This window comes from Dendropsophus ebraccatus, chromosome 1 (assembly GCF_027789765.1).
Source record: "Dendropsophus ebraccatus isolate aDenEbr1 chromosome 1, aDenEbr1.pat, whole genome shotgun sequence".
In the NCBI taxonomy this organism is placed as follows: domain Eukaryota; kingdom Metazoa; phylum Chordata; class Amphibia; order Anura; family Hylidae; genus Dendropsophus; species Dendropsophus ebraccatus.
This window is the reverse complement of record NC_091454.1, coordinates 215,967,136-215,987,445: the sequence shown is the minus strand read 5'-3', so window position 1 is coordinate 215,987,445 and position 20,310 is coordinate 215,967,136. Positions and strand designations below refer to the sequence as shown.

The following is a 20,310-nucleotide window of genomic DNA, read 5'->3' as shown; positions in this document are numbered from 1 at the left end:
AACAGTAGGGGAAAAAGTGGCCATGTTTTTGTAGCGCTGGATAACCCCTTTAAAACTCTCAAAAACAGCACTCCGCGGAGCAGGGGGCACCTAGTTAAATGCTCAAGTCTCCCATTCATTTAACCCCTTAACGACATCGGGCGTATATTTACGCCCTGATGCCGGTAAGGACGTTCAGAGCGGGGCCGCGCGGCGACCCCACTCTGAACCGCGGCGGTCCCGGGTGCCGCTTGTAGCCCGGAACCGCGATTACCGGATTCAGCTGTTCCCTGGTGTCTAGCGGCGGAGATCGCTCCCCCGGGATGTTATCCCGGAGGAGCGATCTACGTTTCTGAAGCCGGCCGGGGACCGCTCCAAGATGGCGCTGTCCCCGGCTCGGCACTCGTTTACTTCCGGCTGCAGCAGCCGGAAGTAAACGAGTGCCTATCTCATGGATCTCTGCAGCATATCTATGCTGCAGAGATCTCTATGAGAGATCAGAGCACTTATACTAGAAGTCCCCCAGGGGGAATAACCCTAACCCCAGGGGGGAATAACCCTAACCCCAGGGGGGCTTCTAGTATAAGTGTTAAAGTAAAAAAAAAAGTATTGTTATTAGTAAAAAGCCCCCTCCCCTAATAAAAGTCTGAATCATCCCCCTTTTCCCAGGTTATAAATAAAAGTAAATAAATAAATAAACATGTTTGGTATCTCCGCACACTTAATCGCCCAAACTATTAATTAATCACATTCCTGATCTCGCACGGTAAACGGCGTCAGCGCAAAAAAATCCCAAAGTGCAAAATTGCGCATTTTTGGTCGCGTCAAATCCAGAAAAATTGTAATAAAAAGCGATCAAAAAGTCGTATGTGCGCAATCAAGGTACCAATAGAAAGAACATATTATGGCGCAAAAAATGACACCTGACACAGCCCCATAGACCAAAGGATAAAAGCGCTATAAGCCTGGGAATGGAGCGATTTTAAGGAACATATATTTGTTGACAATGGTTTAAATTTTTTACAGGCCATCCGATACAATATAAGTTATACATGTTATAAATCATTTTAATCGTAACGACTTGAGGAACTTGCATAACAAGTCAGTTTTTCCCCAGGGCGAATGGCGTAAAAACACATTTCCCCCAAATAAACAAAATGTGTTTGTTTTTTTTCAATTTCAACACACTTTGAATTTTTTTCTGGTTTCGCAGTGTACTTTATGCAAAAATTCTGCCTGTCATTGCAAAGTGCAATTAGTGACGCAAAAAATAAGGGCTCATGTGGGTTTCTAGGTGGAAAAATGCAAGTGCTATGGCCTTTTAAGCACAAGGAGGAAAAACCGAAAACGCAAAAATCGAAATCGGCTCTGTCCTTAAGGGGTTAAGTTACTTGTTACTCAGGCTGACCACTCGAGCCTTAAAATGCTCAAATTACGAGCATTTGAGCATTTTTAGTGGAATCTGCTTGGTTGCTAGGGGCAACTGAGCCAGTCTCACTTTACACCATGTTTGATAAACCTCCCCCAGTGCCTCTTCATCTTTGCTCTAAGCAGTTATAGCAAGTGATGTAGGATTTTACTAAAAGTCTATGGGACTTCTATTCTGTAGCTTTGACTTTGCTTGATCCCTAGTGATCGGCCTGCTCCTCTGAAGATTTTCCATACATCATATTAAGCTCATATAATCCTCTGAATTGACGGCATGTATTTCATTTCCAGTCTATAAGACAACACTGACCGCCATTCAGAAGGCCGATAACTATGACACCTACGTGATGACAATTAAAACCGTCCTCAAACATGGTAAGTTATACACTGTGCATAATGTATGTCCTGATATATTTGTACACACAATAATGTAATAAAAACCACAACATAGAAATCTCTGATCCCATCAGTGCAGCTTTTATATGATACTATGCTCCAATTTTTCCAGGTACAGATGAAATTTCTTCTGAACAAAAACGGGAATTTATCAGTCATGCTAAATGTAGGACGGCCTTAGACTTGAAGATAGGCCAAGACTATGTGATCTGGGGGGTGACCAAAGATCTGTGGAACACTGACACTGCATCTGGGTAAGTGATAGTAAAACATTGTGAATTATGAATATAGTACATGAGGAGAACACAGCTGAGCCAAAAAAAAAAAATTATATATATATATATATATATATATATATATATATATATATTTACTTAAAGGGGTATTCTGCTCAAGCATAACTTTTGCTATGTTGCTGCCCATGGTGAGACTAACAATTCCTTCCATACTTGTTGTTATCTATTCAGTTTCCTTCCCCCAATTCCGAGCTGCTGCTTTCTACTGAAAACACAAAAATCTGTGTGTGATCTTTTTTCTCTGTCTCCCCCCTCCCTTCTGAGACAGCTGATGAAAACAAGTCCCTGGCAGGCTTTATCTGCAACATTGTAGCTTCTTTGTAATGCTGGGAGCGTTAATCACAGTGAATTCATTAGCAGCTTGACCTCAGAATAACTCTCCCAGCATTACACAGAAGCTACAATGTTGAAGATAAAGCCAGCCAGGGACTTGTTTACATCAGCTGTCTCAGAAGGGAGGGGGGAGACAGAGATCACATACAGATTTTTGTGTTTTCTGCAGAAAAACTGAAAACTGGGCAAAGAAGACTGAATAGATAATAACAAGTATGGAAGGAATTGTTAGTCCCACCATGGGCAGCAACATAGCAAACATTATGCTTAAGTGGAATACCCCTTTAAATTAGAATTTTCCCATACTGGGCTGTGGCTATATTCCAAGGTCCAAGACTGGGTTTTGACTTTTACATTACATGTGCTATTTGTTCTTCCTTTATTTTTTTTACTACTCATTGGTTCCTCTACAGATATTCCTACATGATAACCAGGGACACTTGGATTGAGATGTGGCCGAGTGACCGGGAATGCCAGAAACCTGAAAACTCTTATCTCTGTGAAGACCTCTTCCAGTTTGTAGATGAGCTGGAGATCCGCGGCTGTAACTGATGAATTATTTCACACCCCGACCATGTTCTTTTTATATTCTCTTATAATGAATACATCAATAAAGGTGCTTTCTGTCCATTGGTTTCATGTCACTTCTATTAATATAGACTCACATTTTTCTTATTGGACCCCCATATAGACCATTGGTTTGGGGTATAAAAATACAGGAGATTTTATAATGACTTCATATTGATAGAACTGGTCCATTATCATGTATGAGGGGAAAGCAGATACAAAAGTTCTGAAGGACTCTCCATGGCCTTGCGTAATACCAACAGATCATTGATTTCAATGGGCACCATGTTAGGCTTTGGTTGCTATTAGAGATTCAGAGACTTGGATTGTATTCAATGGATTTTGGCATCTCCAAATATCTTGAGATTTGACAACCAGAACTTTCCAGAGGCAGAAGGGTAACATGACATGATAGATAGATTGTGAGATAGAAAGGAATGGGTACCAGTGGGTGACATAGGTTTTGAAGGAATAAGCAGCCATTGCTGTGAGTGGTAGCAGATGAAACACACAATTTGTACATCACCAATCTAATAAATCGATAGCTGATACTGGGCTGTTGCATCAACAAGTGACTACACAGCACTACCCCATTATATCTCAGCATGTAACAGTAAGCACTGATATACCTAAAGTGTACCTGTCACGATGGACCGCTTCTGGATCAGTGATGGGATTTTCTGTTATTCTTGAAGTTCAGTCTAGCATATGGTCATGTATAATGCTTTCAGCTATATCATTGATGCGAAATATTTTACATTGTTCAGGATTCCAAACCAAATAAATACTCATTCCATATAACTAAAACAAAAATAGAAAAATGCAAAGGCAAGATACAGACCCAATACAGGCAGCCCCCCCCCCCCAACTGCTAAAAAAATTCCCACAAAAATAATGGGGCTCTTGGTTACCATTTGCAAATAGTGTAAACCACCCCACCAACGATAAGGTGGCCCCATGCCAGAGTGGACCCTACACTGTACTCTGGCCTCTCCATGGCATGAAATACGCCTATGCTCTGGGCATGCAAGATCCGTCTTATACCGGCAAAAGTAATTACACCACCTGGGTGGGATAGGTGGAGTGCACGACCAAGTAGGGGCAGCCACTCCTCCATCTGGAACACAGAAAAAAAGACAAATTTAGTCAGCTCTCCTAGAACACTATTCACACTAGGCAGGAGCACGTTGCTATGGCTGAAATTGCAAACACACAAAAAGCACAAAAATGCAACAGCTCACCGCAACAGCAAGGTACAGACCCACCACAGACATGAAAATAGTTAAAAGCAGCCCCCCCCCCCTCCAACTGCTAAAAAAAGAAAAAAAAAGATGGTCTAAGACGGATCTTGCATGCCCAGAGCAAAGGCGTATTTCATGCCATGGAGAGGCCATAGTACAGTGTAGGGTCCGTCCTGGCATGGGGCCACCTTTTCGTTGGTGGGGTGCTTTACACTGTTTGCAAATGGTTACAAAGAGCCCCATTATTTTTGTGGGAATTTTTTTAACAGTTGAAGGGGCTGTTTTTAACTATTTTCATGTCTGTAGTGGGTCTGTATCTTGCCATTGCGGTGAGCTGTTGCATTTTTGTGCTTTTTGTGTGTTTGCAATTTCAGCCATAGCAACGTGCTCCTGCCTAGTGTGAATGGTGTTCTAGGAGAGCTGACTAAAATTTTTTTTTCTGTGTTCCAGATGGGGGAATGGCTGCCTCTACTTGGTCGTGCACTCCACCTATCCCACCCAGGTGGTGTAATTACTTTTGCCGGTATAAGACGGATCTTGCATGCCCAGAGCATAGGCGTATTACATGCCATGGAGAGGCCATAGTACAGTGTAGGGTCCACTCTGGCATGGGGCCACCTTATCGTTGGTGGGGTGGTTTACACTGCAAATGGTAACCAAGAGCCCCATTATTTTTGTGGGAATTTTTTTAAGCAGTTGGGGGCAGTTTTCAACTATTTACATCTTTGTAGTGGGTCTGTATCTTGCCGTTGCAGTGAGCTGATGCATTTTTGTATTTTCCCTTTAGCTATATGGAATGAGTATTTATTTGGTTTGGAATCCCGTATCAATGATATAGCTGAAAGCATTATACATGATCATATTCTAGGCACCATATAAACCCATGATAGTTCGTCTATTTCTACCATTATGCACTTTGTACAAATTTTGATGGGATATCTGGTCGTCGATTCCAGTGCACACCAAGCGGTTTTTTTTTTTTCGGTGGGTCCCGACCTTGCATTCGTTTGATGCGGTTCACTGGAGAATAGGCATCCTGACCATGTTTTGGGTTAGGCAAAACTTGCTGTCACCATTCACCATCACGACAGACAAGAAGTGTTGTGTGTTGCGGCTTCTTAAGAAAGATGTGACCCAGGGGGGTAAGTATAATCCAACCCCCCTGCCAACAGAGAACAGTCTGGTGCATGGGTCTCTAAACTGCGGACCTCCAGCTGTTGCAAAACCACACTTTACATCATGCCTGGACAGGCAAATCCAAAGCTTTAGCTGTCCAGTCATGATAGGAATTGTGGTTTCGCAACAGCTGGAGGGCCGCACTTTGGAGACCCATGGTCTGGTGCAAAGGGGGGGGGGGTTAAGGAACTGTTTCAGAGAAAATGAACAATAAGAGAATGAAGATAAATTGGCACTCACCGTATAATAACATTGCTTCTTTATTTGTATAAAATTAGGTATCAACGTTATCATTGGGTGAGCGCCAACTTGGACTCTTTTTCTTGTTGACATAAAAAGTCAACACTACAGGTTTTTGTCCTGCCAAATAAAATCTGACCAAGAGGGATCATTTCAGAACTTTTTCTACTTCTAGGCTCATTACCAATAGGTTCAATACCAGTTGTATTTTGGTGATAAAATAAATCCAGAAAAAAAAAAAAAATCCAGAAGTCGACCTTCATCTTTCCATTGTGGGAGCATAGCTTTAATGTCACCTATATGCTATGTTTCCACAATGTCCAAATAATGGCCGCTATTTCATAATGACTGCCGACATTTGTACGATTTGTGCTCAAATGGCCAAAAAAAAACATTGTGGGGACATAGCCATAATCTGGGCAATTCAGTAAAAAAAAAGCCGCTGAAATCTCTAAGGCTGCATTCCGCACGGAACAAGGATGTGGAATGCCTGTAACGGACTCTCCCCCTGCCCGGGCAGCATCTGTAATTAGATGCTGGGAGCGGGGGAACTGTACAGATATGCGGCGTGCTGTAATGAACACGGAACGTGACAATACAGCCAAACGTTTAGGCTATGCTCACACAACGTAAGAGAACGACCGGGTCATGGAACAGCCAGTCTCTGAAAAGATCATCCCGGCCGATACTGCAGTGTGCACTGACACGGTTTTCTGCGGCTGCTATTCAATAAATAGCGGCTGCAGAAAACTGAGATGTTAGTTGTTTACGGCGCCGCTAGGGATCTCAGCTGGAGCGTATACTATGTATACTCCATTTATCAACATTGCAAAAAGCAGCAGTTTCCCATAACAGCCAATCAGATTCCAGCTTTCATGTTTCACAGTCTTTTTTAAATATGAAAGCTGGAATCTGGTCACTATGGGCAATGGCTCTGCTGTTCTTTCCAATCTCCCCTTTTTTTAAATGTATTTATTTTGTATTTGTACAGATCTGTACTGCAGCGAATGATGTCTATTAGTGTTTCATTGACAGGATAGCCAACTAGACTGTGCCTCCGGCAGAATATGATCGGCCTCTGTAGACAGCAGACCAGGGGTCACCAGCTGCACCCCATAATGGGGAACAAAGGGAGCTGCTTTCCTCGAATCCTCAGTTAACCAGCTAAATGCCAGGGTTGCTATTAACCTCAACATTAAGTGGGTTCCGTGACCCAGATCAGATCAATCTCCATCCCTGGTCATTGCAGTGGAATCTAAATGTACTGAACAAGGTCTGTCAGTGGTTTCTATGGCTTCTGCCTTAATTCTACTGTATATTTACTATTTTTTAATATTATTTCTTTCTTTGCGATAATCTGCATAATCCTCTCATTTCTACTTTCTCTCTATCCTCTATTGTGCAATGGTCTTCTATGGAGCTGGGTGGTTTCCTGGTAGGACTGATTTTGTAAGAGACGTTCCTGGACTTGTCCGGCCGCCCGTTATTTACATATATTTCTCCTGTTACTTATTAAAGAGACTGCTGGGGTCAGGGTGGGGGAGCGCAGACTAAAACCCTATATAACCCCCTCCATTTCTCCAGGATAGCACATACTCCAGGAGGCATCATGGGGTGCAAAGCTCTGTGTCTTATTCTACTATATGGCCTCATTGGGACCTACGCACAGCCACAGTGAGTATAACCTGGACCCACATCTATAACATTTCTATATACTGTATATACAAATCCACATTTACCCAAGCCATTCATGTACTACTTAAAGGGAACCTGTCATGGCTTTCATTCTGCCTGACGCTGGGGTTATCAGGGAGGTCCCTAATGGCTTCTCTCTTCCCTCTCGGCCTTGACTGATTGATCTCTATTTATACCAAAATATGGGAAATCTATTCATCAAGACTGGTGAGGCAAGAAGTTGTTGCCAGGGATCACCCCATAGGTTTGCTGTGTGACCCATTTATTTTCCCTGTAGATGCGAACCAAGTTGCAAAACTGAGGACAGCGCTCAATACAGGCGCTGTTTCTAAAGAAAGCAGAAAGCATGTTTTTCTAACAGAAGACAAACAAATAGATTTTCTCCAGCTCTCTAAAATTATAACTTTTATTTGATAATGTTTAAAATGCCGACGCGTTTCGGGCTCACTCGCCCTTAATCATGGCTCTGTGTCATCAAGTCCTAAAACGGCTCATAAATAAAGAGGTCGTAACCCAAAATGTAAAGGGGGACACTCTCCATGCCCCACATAGGTGAGAAGTATAAACAACGTGGCGTGAGTAGCCTTTGTTTGTGGCGTGGCTACTCACGCCACGTTGTTTATACTTTTCACCTATGTGGGGCATGGAGAGTGTCCCCCTTTACATTTTGGGTTACGACCTCTTTATTTATGAGCCGTTTTAGGACTTGATGACACAGAGCCATGATTAAGGGCGAGTGAACCCGAAACGCGTCGGCATTTTAAACATTATCAAATAAAAGTTATAATTTTAGAGAGCTGGAGAAAATCTATTTGTTTGTCTTCTGTTGGATGCCCTTGGGTCCAGGGACCATTCTCACGCGCTCTCAGAGTGGCATACAGCCAAAACAGGAACACCGCACTTTGATTCAAGGGACCTTGTGTTTTGAGTGCTGAACATCTACTGTCTTCACGCATGTTTTTCTAAGCCTGGGTCACCCTCTATAACCTGGATCACCCTCTATAACCTGGATAACTCTCTATAACCTGGATAACCCTCTACAATCTCTGCAATCTGATGGATGTCCAGAGATCGGATATGCACACAGATATGATGGGGTTTGTTTATCATACTGTATATGAAACTAATGAGAATTGCACCAGAACTTATTGAAATGATTACTATTAAAACTTATGGGGGACATTTATTATGGTGTGGAGTGGCCATTTTCTGGCCTAGAGGATCAGATGCAAATAAATGTATCCACTCACTCTTGTTGTACGACTAAATTTTCACATTGTGCTTTTCTTTGTCCAATACGCCGGAGAGGAAGGGGGGGGCTCTGTGTCGACTCAATTTAAAAAATTTTCACGCTGAGCTGGCAAAGGTTTCAATATGAGCGTACACTGATGTGCACAGGGTTTATGTAGGGGCATTGCGTCTCTACAGTATAAATCTGGGGAGCATCGGTGCTGTGGGGACGTTCTTAAGCCCGGGGTAAATGAAGGTGTGCGTCTCATCTGCTTATGGCTTATCTACCCGAACAGTTGAAAAGATATTCCTGATACTTGGAAAATGGCCGATGTAATACCCATCCACAAGAAGGAGAGTAGAGAAGAGGCCATTATAGTATAGAAGAAGAATTAATAAAAACATTTCTATAAAAAAAAAAAAAAAAAACACCAAAAGAATCATCAACTGAATTGTTTCAAACCAATATGAGGGCAGACTATGTCAAAGTAATGAAGGTGGTGCTGTGAATATCGCCTACCTGAACTTCAGCAAAGACTTTGATACTTTGATACAGTTCCCCTTAAGGAGCTGATAGAGAAGTTACTGAGGATTGGACGTATTTCCTGAATAGTTCTGTGGATTTGCTGGTGGCTGAAGGATAGATGATTTACCATACTAGATAAGTGTGCAGTAGCCTGGGGTTGCTAGGTGTTGCGATTAGCAGTGGGCTAGGTGTTAGGGGTACCAACTAGGCATCTATCACAGTGGCCAGGAGTGGTTTGCCCACCCTGAGTATACTGATACAGGACTTTTTAGGTAGAACAGGTGTAGATGTAAAGCCAAAAAAACACAATCACAGTCCAAAGTCTTAAACAAATTAACACCTTTAGTGACCAACTCTTCATAATGCTCTGCCAAATAAGGGGCCATAAGAGATCATGTAATGCCAGGTCTAGTGGCATAGCTAGCCTCTCAAGGTTTCACAAGATTTTGTAGCAAAGATCAATGGAGTACTTCAGCTTTATCTGCTCTTTGCTCCTCTGCAGATAAACCCAAAACTTTTCTGTAGCGGCCTGATGTTATATCTAAGGCTATGTTCACACTACGTAAGCTTACGGCCGTAGTGCGCTCCGTGAATATGCGGCCGGAAACTTACGTAGTTAGCGTACAATGCAAAGTATACGATGTCGGCCGCACAGTTCGCACTTCGTACGAATGTACGCCCGGATCGTATACGGCGCCGTAAGAAATGAACCAGACCATCGTTTCCGGCCGGAAGGCTTGTAACTTACGCCCATAGCGTATCGCGCGAATCCGTACGAAGTGGTGATTTCTTCATTTTTCCACTCTTCTATGCCGATCCAAAAGGTTCTGTGGGGTGTCCGGGGCTAAGCGAAGATTTCCAAGTAAAAGACCGCTGACAGATCGCTTCGTAGGGGGCTCAGGAAGCGTAAGTAGAGTACGGGCGTACGTTCGCAATGCGTACGCATTGCGTACACATTGCGTACGCATCTGCCCGCACATCGAATATTCGCACGGCCGTTGTTTCAGCCGCACATGTACGGCGCCGTACGAAATGCGTACGGATTCGTACGTAGTGTGAACATAGCCTCAATCTGTATATTGGAATGGGGTGGGGGGATCACAAAGAATACTTTTATAAATGTTATAGGACTAAATAAGTTTCAAGAGGGAAGAAACTGAACACAAGAACAAACAATCTGAGGTCATTGGGGGGGAGGAGATCAAAAGCAACATAAGAAAATATTATTTCACTGAAAAGTGTAGTAGATGCTTGGAACAATCTATCTGGTTTAAACAAAAGACTGGAGCCCTTCAATTGTAGAAAAATCGTACAAAACTTTATTCCATCTTTAGTGCAGAAAAAGTGAGTTTTTATTGAGAGTTTTATTCATGGACCCTGATTATGGCCCTGGACATGCTGGAACTATGTATTTTTGTAGTGCTGCTCCCTTGTGTTTTAGATTATCTATCTATCTATCTATCTCCTATCTATCTATCTCCTATCTATCTATCTATCTATCTATCTATCTATCTCCTATCTATCTATCTCCTATCTATCTATCTATCTATCTATCTATCTATCTTCTATCTATCTATCTATCTATCTATCTATCTATCTGTCTGTCTATCTATCTATCTATCTATCTATCTCCTATCTATCCATCTCCTATCTATCTATCTATCTATCTCCTATCTATCTATCTCCTATCTATCTATCTATCTATCTTCTATCTATCTATCTATCTATCTATCTATCTATCTATCTATCTATCTATCTATCTCCTATCTATCTCCTATCTATCTATCTCCTATCTATCTATCTATCTATCTATCTATCTATCTCCTATCTATCTATCTATCTATCTCCTATCTATCTATCTATCTCCTATCTATCTATCTATCTATCTATCTATCTATCTATCTTCTATCTATCTATCTATCTATCTATCTATCTATCTATCTGTCTGTCTATCTATCTATCTATCTATCTATCTATCTATCTATCTATCTCCTATCTATCTATCTCCTATCTATCTATCTATCTATCTATCTCCTATCTATCCATCTCCTATCTCCTATCTATCTATCTCCTATCTATCTCCTATCTATCTATCTATCTCCTATCTATCTCCTATCTATCTATCTCCTATCTATCTATCTATCTATCTATCTATCTATCTATCTATCTCCTATCTATCTATCTCCTATCTATCTATCTATCTATCTATCTTCTATCTATCTATCTATCTATCTATCTATCTATCTATCTGTCTGTCTATCTATCTATCTATCTATCTCCTATCTATCCATCTCCTATCTATCTATCTATCTATCTATCTATCTCCTATCTATCTCCTATCTATCTATCTCCTATCTATCTATCTATCTATCTTCTATCTATCTGTCTATCTATCTATCTATCTATCTATCTATCTATCTATCTCCTATCTATCCATCTCCTATCTATCTATCTATCTATCTATCTATCTATCTCCTATCTATCTATCTATCTATCTATCTATCTATCTATCTCCTATCTATCTATCTCCTATCTATCTATCTATCTTCTATCTATCTGTCTATCTATCTATCTATCTATCTATCTATCTATCTATCTATCTCCTATCTATCCATCTCCTATCTATCTATCTATCTATCTATCTATCTATCTATCTCCTATCTATCTATCTATCTATCTCCTATCTATCTATCTATCTATCTATCTATCTATCTATCTATCTATCTATCTCTCTATCTCCTATCTATCCATCTCCTATCTATCCATCTCCTATCTATCTATCTATCTATCTATCTATCTCCTATCTATCTATCTATCTATCTATCTATCTATCTATCTTTCTGTCTGTCTGTCTCTCTGTCTGTCTATCTATCTATTCGCCCTTCTTTTGTTAGGACAAGTAATAGAATATTTTGGGCAGATAACAAATACTAATCCCTCTCTTCATGTATATTTCTACCACTAGATGCAGCCTGATAACCCCCAGCGTGCTGCGTGTAGACAGTGAGGAGACCATTGTAGTAGATGGACATGGCATTGAGTTTGATGCCGACATCACAATCCAAGACTTTCCCCGGAAGAAATTCACGTTGGTTACGGACAGAGTCTCTGTAAACAGTAATAACCGTTTTTTTGGTGATGTGAAGTTGACGGTAAGATCCCAGTCTTGTAGGGGTCCAATATTCATTAGGTGACACATCACTTACCTCTCCTTGTCCCTGTGTAAGGGGGACCCATGTTGCTAGATGATGTCCATTATAGATGGGTTACCTCAACTTTGTCTAGATATTTAGCATCTGAATTGTATTTTTCTACATGTCTCGCCATTGTCTTTAATGTTCACTGATGGATCCTCCTTAGGTTCTTATATTCCTCCCTTTCTAAATTCTTTCCAGTGTTTTTATATTCCAGCTCTCCTTTATCTTCTAGCTATGACTTTGTCTCTATATCTGGTCTCAGTCCAGTAAATGTAGTTCTTGGTAACCTCATCTATATAATTTTCTACACTTCCGGATCTGCTTTAACTTATCCGGCATTCTCCTCTTCTTAGATGTTAATGTTACAAGTTTGACTTTCCACCAATATAATAACATAACTAAAAAAAATACAACAGTCTGTCCTGAATTAAGGTCAGGGTAAGGACCAGTTCTTTAGATATTGAGCCTCTACCCAGTGCAATGGGCACAGTGACCCAAGTCTGTATCAGCAAAATATATTATGTAGCGATAGAATAGTTAGTGGCTGGCTACATGTTCTCTGCTCAATGAGTAACAAGTATTGCAGATGAGCTCATTAGATATGGTTTTCTCTTGTATCTACAAAAAGACTTCAATCTTCAATGAGCAATGGGGGTTTTATATATTGTTTTTATGCTGTGGAAGAGAAGAAAGGATATAAAGTGTATATAAAGATATAAAGCTCCACCACTATATTACTATATGAGTAATGAAGTATGGAATAGTTTGTAATGAAATCAATGTGCTTGAAATCTAGATTCTAAAGGGTGGGAGCCTCTCTCTGTCGTCATCATTATTTGCCTTTAATAGATAAGGGTTCAGAAATAGGGACCCCGTCTATGTCATTAGTGCCATTATAGGGGACATCCAACTGGTTGAGGTCCAACTGTTGGACTTGATTGCCTTTGTAGTCCCATAGGGGGGCATTTATTAAGTCCGGCGTTTTTTACGCCGGACTTAAAAATGCCCGCGCAGCTCTCTACATAAATCCCGTGCGCGCCGGTGCGCACCGCCGAAAACCTACGCCAGCTGAGGACTGGAGTAGGTTTTCGGCCTACATTTGGGCTGAACGGATGGTAAATCGCGCGGACTCTGAGCCCGCGCCCTCCGTTCCGCCCACTTTCCGCCCACTTTCCGCCCCCTGGCGTACTTGGCGGAAAGTGCCGATTTGCGAATATTTTATTCGCAAATCGGCCATTTGCGAATAAAAAAATACGCAACTCGGCACTTTCCGCCGAAAATCATCCGTTCGCCGGATGATACATGTGGCCCATAGACTTTGAGTAAACAGTAATAGGCGTGCCTGACTGTCACTTGGTTGAAATGGGAATCCCAACGATCAGACCCGCACTGATCAGACTCTTCTCATTCAATTTTAATTATGAAAAAACTTCAACCTTTAATTTACAAACCTGTTATATTTGTTCACAACAAAACAGAGCAAAACACAGCAAAAAAAAGAAATTCAGTGGAGTAGTCATTCAAGAGTCTCCATTGATACTGTACATTGTCCCACTCGGTAGCAAGTATTGGGGCACAAATAGGGAAATACCAGGGTGGCCCCCCTTGGCTCAAAGTCAGTTGCGAGTATTGGGACAGGACAAGGGTTCACCAAAGCCAGGAATCCATCCACAGACAGCTGTTTCGGGGTATTTCCCCCCATCAGTGTGGAGCAGGATTCCGGTTGACAGGGGCAATGAAAAGTAGACCAACAAAACACAGCAATCACTGAGCTCAGGCAGATCAGCAAAAAAAAAAATTATTATTATTCAATAGTCTCTATTGATACGTTGCCCCCTATAAAATTTGAATATGCAAGAAGGCTCCACGGACCCCTTTCTTGTATATTATTTTCCTTCCTGTCCCCGCTGATCACCATCATGATGTCTCTGTTTTCTTCAGATCCCCTCCAAGGACTTGGAAAAAGACCCCAATAAGAAGCAGTTTGTGTATGTATCTGTGAAGTCTCCTGTCTGCAATCTGGAGAAAATTGTCCTGTTGTCCTATCATAGCGGATACATCCTCATACAGACCGACAAACCCATCTACACCCCAGGATCTACAGGTACTGTGATATGACTAAATGGGTGCCGAAAAGTATTGAGTATTGAAGGAACCACCAGAAGAAGTGTTGACAGACAGAGAGACCTTGAAAGACTAATAACTCATCTGAATATCCAACGTTTCTTGCCTGGGTTAGGAAGTTTTGAGAAAAAACGTGATGCCATGATATGACCATGTATGCATTCCAAGTCAAATCATAGGGGATATCTGGGGGCCGGAAAGGTCCTACCTTTTCTGCTCTCTGGTGCTCCACTGCGTCTCCGTGTGCCTGTTACCGCTAATACGTCAGCAGTGACAATGACAAGACCTGATGGGTTTCAAATAAGAGACTGCAAATGTACCAGATGTAACCTGAGTTGCAGCCAGTCCCGGCCACACAATAGGACGGGTGGAGACAGGTGGCCCCATTACACTGCCTGCAATTTCCTGATGGTGGCTGGAATCGGCATTCTGGTGATCAGGGCCGGGGATCTCTGTTGGGGAACTGATGGTTTTGGCAGAGAGGTGTGTAGTCTATTAACACTGAAAAAGCAGATTCAGGATGGAATCATTTATACTCTAAACCCAAAATAGCTATATACCGTGTTTCGCCAAAAATAAGACAGTGCCTTATATCTTGTTCCCCTCAAAAACAGGCATTATGTCTTATTTTCGAGGGATGTCTTATTTCTCTCCCCCCGGACATTCCCGCTCCCCCTAAGGGGAAGAGTAATAAGGCATCCTCCTAGGACCTCCCCATAATACTCACCCTGTGACCAAGAGTGCATCAGCGGCAAGTCAGAGGCACAGTGCCGTAACATGCTGCGGCGGAGTGCGGTGCTGGCCTATGAGGTCCACGAGGGGAATAGGTGAGTCCTGGGTGGCGGCAGGTGGCAACGGGCGACCTTAATTTCAGGGTGGCCTTACTTTTGGGGGGTGGCCTAGTTTAGAGTAGGGGGTGGCTTATTTTCGGAGGGGGGGGGTCTTTCCTTTGTGCAAGAGAGTAGAGTAGTTGGGATGTCTTAGTTTAGGAGGGTGTCTTATTTTCGGGAAAGAACAGTTTTTCTTTAATTCTTTAATTCTTAAAATTTCATTTTAAGTTCGATACAGGATTTTCACCATGACCCCAAATCTAAAACCAGCGAGCAAGCCAGTGGTTATTGAATTCCTGGTAAGACTTTGTTCTTCTCTATATGAGATATTTGTCAGTAAGACGATCGATCACATTAGTTCAATCAGGAATTAACATAGAGTCCATATAGTGCATTGTTTTCCTACAGAGCATAATGTGGTTATAGATATCGAAGATAGAGTCAACTTAAGGCAAACCATGGCAGATGTTGGGCCGACTGGCTTTATATTAGATGGTTCCCTGTGCTGTAACTTGTGATACCCACTATGGTTCCCCTGTAACTCTCTAATCTCTATCCAGTCATCTACTTTTATCATAACAATTATTTTTTTGGCCTTTATAAAGGATACGATCAGCTGATGAGTTTTCATGTCAGTTGACCAATTGCCATCAATTATCATAAATGGTAAGCTCCATCATACCTGCATAATTTAAGGGAACCAATCATGATGATTTAGTGGTTCTATTCCTCTTCTCACCGTATGCAAATCTAACTAGTCATGTGGGCGGCGTCCCTCCCTTAACAACTAATGGTTCCCCGGGCTGTAATCACTCCCCTCCATGCTGTAACTCCACCTCTAAATTATGTAATAGGCTTCTGGCCTCTGAATCACACCCAGAGAGGCGGGGTTACAGAGAGGCGTGACTACAGGCTGTGACTAGTTGAGAGAGAGAGAGACCCATATTAGCGCCAATTTGCATACAGTGAGAGGAGGAATAAAGCTACATTTTGGTGAGACTGAGGCAACGGCAAACAAGCAATTTATATGATAAGAAAAAGCTACAACATTCTTCATATCATCGTTATTGACACCCAAAACCATAAATTCTCATAATTGATTTTTTTTATGATCCATTATTTTCCTTACAGACTCCGGATAATATTATGGTGAAAAGAACTGTCGCTAAACACAATGGCAAAACCGGAATAATTTCCTTATCTCATAGACTGCCCGATCTTGTAAGGTGAGGGGGGGGGGGGGGGGCAGACCCAGGAATCATATATTTATCATTGGGACAAAGAGGACTAGGATGATTTCTAGCTTTCTTCCCTCTGTTTTACAGTTTGGGACTATGGACCATATCAGTAAAGTTTGAGGACAACTTAATACAAAGTTACACAACACAATTTGAAGTGAAGGAATACGGTAAGAACTGGAACAAAGAACAGTTATAGATTTAGTCTTTGTCAAAGTATATGACAATTTTATAGAAGCTGGATTATATGAGGCTAAAACTTAACTTTTAATGGTCATTGGTAAAAGATATAGAACTAAGCTTAAAAAGTGTACCAAAGCCAAATATAGTGACTAAATAACGGTGATAGGAAACACCCATAAGAGGAGATAACGGTCTAAAGGACGGGGAGGGGAAGTGCACTCTAAGCTGTTACACGAGCCACTACCCCTGCCTTTTGGGGTGAACCACCTTCTTTACAGGGTAGCCCCAACCACTGTGCCAGTCCCTTCTCTGATATTGGTGCGAGGAAAAAACAAAAAATACCAAGTGTCACAGAAAAACTCAAAACACTGTGAGTAGTATGCGAAGTTTCTCTGTCTACAGATAGATAACTCTTTTGTGAAAAAAAATATGGCTTGGCTTCTTAAATCCCTGGTCATGTTCTAAAACATCTTAAAGAAGCCAAGAATTGACTTAAAGAGAAGGTGGCGGTGAGCTACATTGCATTTCTTTTTGCATGTATTGCTCATAGACATATTTGCATTGAACAGCACACCGTGGCCAGTTGGTTGCATTGGGTAAAGAAGGCCCATTTGTATCTTATGTTAAGTGATAAATCTAAGCCCATGTGGTTAGATGTGGTACTGCAGGACTGGTCCCTTTTACAGGGATTTTTAGTCGTCCTAATTCTTTTCCTTTTACTTTATTTTAAGTTCTGCCAAGCTTTGAGATTAAAATATCTACATTGAAAAACATTTTGTACATTAACGATGAAGAACTAGAGGTGGACATAGAGGCACGGTGAGTAGAAGTGTTTGGTTATTGGTAATTGGTTATTGGGGGCCTAGATCTCACCAGCTGTTCCTAAAGATTTGGTCTCCATGGACAAAATATAGAACATTCTATAGGGAGAAAGTCCCATGACTTATCAAGTCTTTACTTCCTATCCTTCTCTTCTACAAGGACCTGAACTTAAAGAGTAACTGTTGTTAAACATTTTTTGCAGAAATCAATAGTCCAGGCGATTTTAAGAAACTTTGGGTTTATTAGCCAAATCTGCCATTATCTGCATGTAAAAAGCCTTTCCCCAGGTCCCCCCTCCTCTCCTTTCTGCCATCCACTCCTCAGAATCAGGAAATCTCGAGAGTTTTTTCATAAGTTGGATCTGTCTGGTCTATGAAGAGGGGAGGGGGAGGGCGAAGGAGCGAGATTAGCGGGCAGCTGAGAGCCAAGAATTGCTCAAGGGGGGGGGGGGGGGAGAGCTATTCAGAGCCCTAATTAGAGGTCAGAGAGGTCCATGGTGACTGTCAGAGGAGAGAGCCCACAGTGTGAATGTAAATTAATTCTTTGTTGTCCTGTTTTGCTGCTTTTACTTTCTCTCTCCATAGGAAAACCATGAAGACAGGGGGGAGAGCTTCAAACTGCTTTCTCATGATAAAAATGCATTTTTCGGCTAATAAACCCATTACAAAGTTTCTTAAAATCGCCTTCACTATTGATTTCTGCAATAAAAATTTTTACGACAGTGACACTTTAAAGAGTCATTTAAATGTCACTTTTCAGAAAACAATCAGTATCAATAGTACAGGCGATTTTAAGAAACTCTGTAATAGGTTTTATTAAGCAAAAGAGTTTCCTTCTGTTTTCCTACTCCCACCCCCCCCCCCCCCTCACTTCAGAAGAAGCAGAATTTCTGTGTCCATTATGGTCTATGAAGAGGAGAAGGGATGAGGGGAATGAGTGAGCACGGAGAGGAGAAAAGATAGCCCTGTGCAGCATATCATCCTGCAATCTTATCTAACCAAGCTCCCAGATAAGCACTGACCTTTTAATCCAGCATTTTATGTGCGCAGACAGTGTCCAAACTATAGGGCATCTTCTCTGCTCTCCCTGCTCCGTCATTCCCCTCGGCCCCTCCCCTCTCCATAGGTTATAATGGACTCAGCAAATGTGTCTTCACTTTGCTCTTCTGTATTAAAGACGGTTTCAGGAGCCGGGGCACGCGGCGTGTTGCTGGGGAGTGTGTCGGCATTCTTGTATTCTGTCGCTGTGGCCAGGGATTCCCCACCCCTGGTTGATCAGCTGTAGGTGGTTGTTATTATTGTGACTGGCTGTTAGCATCATCAGTATACTGTGTTTTCCTGGGGCTGGAGTCTTTGTTCCAGTTAACCCTTGACTGTGATAGAGCCTAGTAACCCTAGTGTATCTAGATCTAGCATTACTCTGACCTGATTATCCTGTTTATCGGACCTCTGGCTATTGGACCTTGAAGATTTATGTTTGGCCCCGATTATGTACCTGAGTATACTGAACATTTCCAACTTGGACCGCTGACTACCCATTATTGTGTGTATTTGTCTCGTCAGGAAAGGGAACATCGCCCAGTTGTCCGCTGCGGTTTAGGGCAGAGTGCGGCAGGCAGGGACAGCTGGGACGGGTATCAGAGACAGGGACTGAACCGCCTATTTGTCATCCCAGTCCCCGTCCTAACAGACAGCTTCACCGGATAATGAGCAGATAAGTGAAGGGGGGGGATGCCTAATAAAACAGATTATGAAATTTCTTAAAATCTCTTGCACTATTGATTTCTGGAAGAAAAATAATAAAAATAATAATAATTAAACAACAATTACACTTTAAAGTGTCACTAGTGTTATAACTTTTAAAATCTAAATCAACAGTAGATGTCATAAAAAGCAAGTTTGCAATTTACATTTTTTTTTTGTTCTGTTATTATGCTGTAAAACAAATCTGAACTTACCAGAAATCCAGGTCCAGTCTCTTGAAGGCAATTACGTACATAACAGCTATACTTACTGTATCCAGGTCTAGTCTCCTGGAGGCAGCTAAATAACAGCTATACTTACTGTATCCAGGTCCAGTTTCCTGAAGGCTGCTATATAACTCCTATACCTACTGTATCCAGGTCCAATCTCCTCAAGGCAGCTATATAACAGCTATACTCACTGTATCCAGGTCCAGTCTCCTGAAGGCAGCTACGTATATAACACCTATACTTACTGTATACAGGTCTAGTCTCCTGAAGGCAGCTATATACCAGCTATACTTACTGTATCCAGGTCCAGTCTCCTGAAAGCAGCTATATAACATCTCTACTTACTGTATCCAGGTCCAGTCTCCTGAAGGCAGCTACATAACAGCTATATTTACTGTATCCAGGTCCAGTCTCCTGAAGGCAGCTATATAACAGCTATACTTAATGTATCCAGGTCCAGTCTCCTGAAGGCAGCTATATAACATCTCTACTTACTGTATCCAGGTCCAGTCTCCTGAAGACTGCTAAATAACAGCTATACTTACTGTATCCAGGTCCAGTCTTCTGAAGGCAGCTATATAACATCTCTACTTACTGTATCCAGGTCCAGTCTCCTGAAGGCAGCTATACAACAGCTATACTTACTGTATCAAGGTCCAGTCTCCTGAAGGCAGCTATACAACAGCTATACTTACTGTATCCAGGTCCAGTCTCCTGAAGGCAGCTATATAACAGCTATACTTACTGTATCCAGGTCCAGTCTCCTGAAGGCAGCTACATAACAGCTATACTTACTGTATCCAGGTCCAGTCTCCTGAAGGCAGCTATATAACAGCT

At 41.8% G+C, this 20,310-nt stretch overlaps 2 protein-coding genes across 2 annotated transcripts in view; both read left to right on the top strand.

Annotated features, from left to right (window-relative positions):
• LOC138769625 (complement C3-like) overlaps nucleotides 1-3,060 on the top strand; it is a 91,689-nt gene extending 88,629 nt beyond the window's left edge. The window contains exons 38-40 of the mRNA XM_069948222.1: nucleotides 1,699-1,782; nucleotides 1,916-2,057; nucleotides 2,846-3,060. Of these exons, the coding sequence (XP_069804323.1) occupies nucleotides 1,699-1,782; nucleotides 1,916-2,057; nucleotides 2,846-2,984 (365 nt within the window). The 3' untranslated portion in view covers nucleotides 2,985-3,060. The remainder of the gene's footprint in view (nucleotides 1-1,698; nucleotides 1,783-1,915; nucleotides 2,058-2,845) is intronic.
• A 4,751-nt stretch (nucleotides 3,061-7,811) lies between these two features.
• On the top strand, nucleotides 7,812-20,020 carry LOC138784345 (complement C3-like). Its single transcript, XM_069959873.1, has 8 exons — nucleotides 7,812-7,903; nucleotides 12,073-12,259; nucleotides 14,246-14,408; nucleotides 15,487-15,557; nucleotides 16,390-16,484; nucleotides 16,584-16,666; nucleotides 17,411-17,498; nucleotides 19,064-20,020. Exons 1-8 carry the CDS (start codon nucleotides 7,812-7,814, stop codon nucleotides 19,098-19,100), a joined length of 816 nt encoding a protein of 271 aa, XP_069815974.1. The 3' UTR covers nucleotides 19,101-20,020.
• The last annotated feature ends 290 nt before the right edge of the window (nucleotides 20,021-20,310 follow it).

Coding starts and splice junctions, on each gene's coding strand:
- LOC138784345 (XM_069959873.1), top strand. CDS start 7,812: ATGGCTCTGTGTCATCAAGTCCTAAAACGGCTCATAAATAAAGAGGTC. Junction 12,260..14,245: donor TTGGTGATGTGAAGTTGACG/GTAAGATCCCAG, acceptor TGTTTTCTTCAG/ATCCCCTCCAAGGACTTGGA. Junction 15,558..16,389: donor CAGTGGTTATTGAATTCCTG/GTAAGACTTTGT, acceptor TTTTCCTTACAG/ACTCCGGATAATATTATGGT.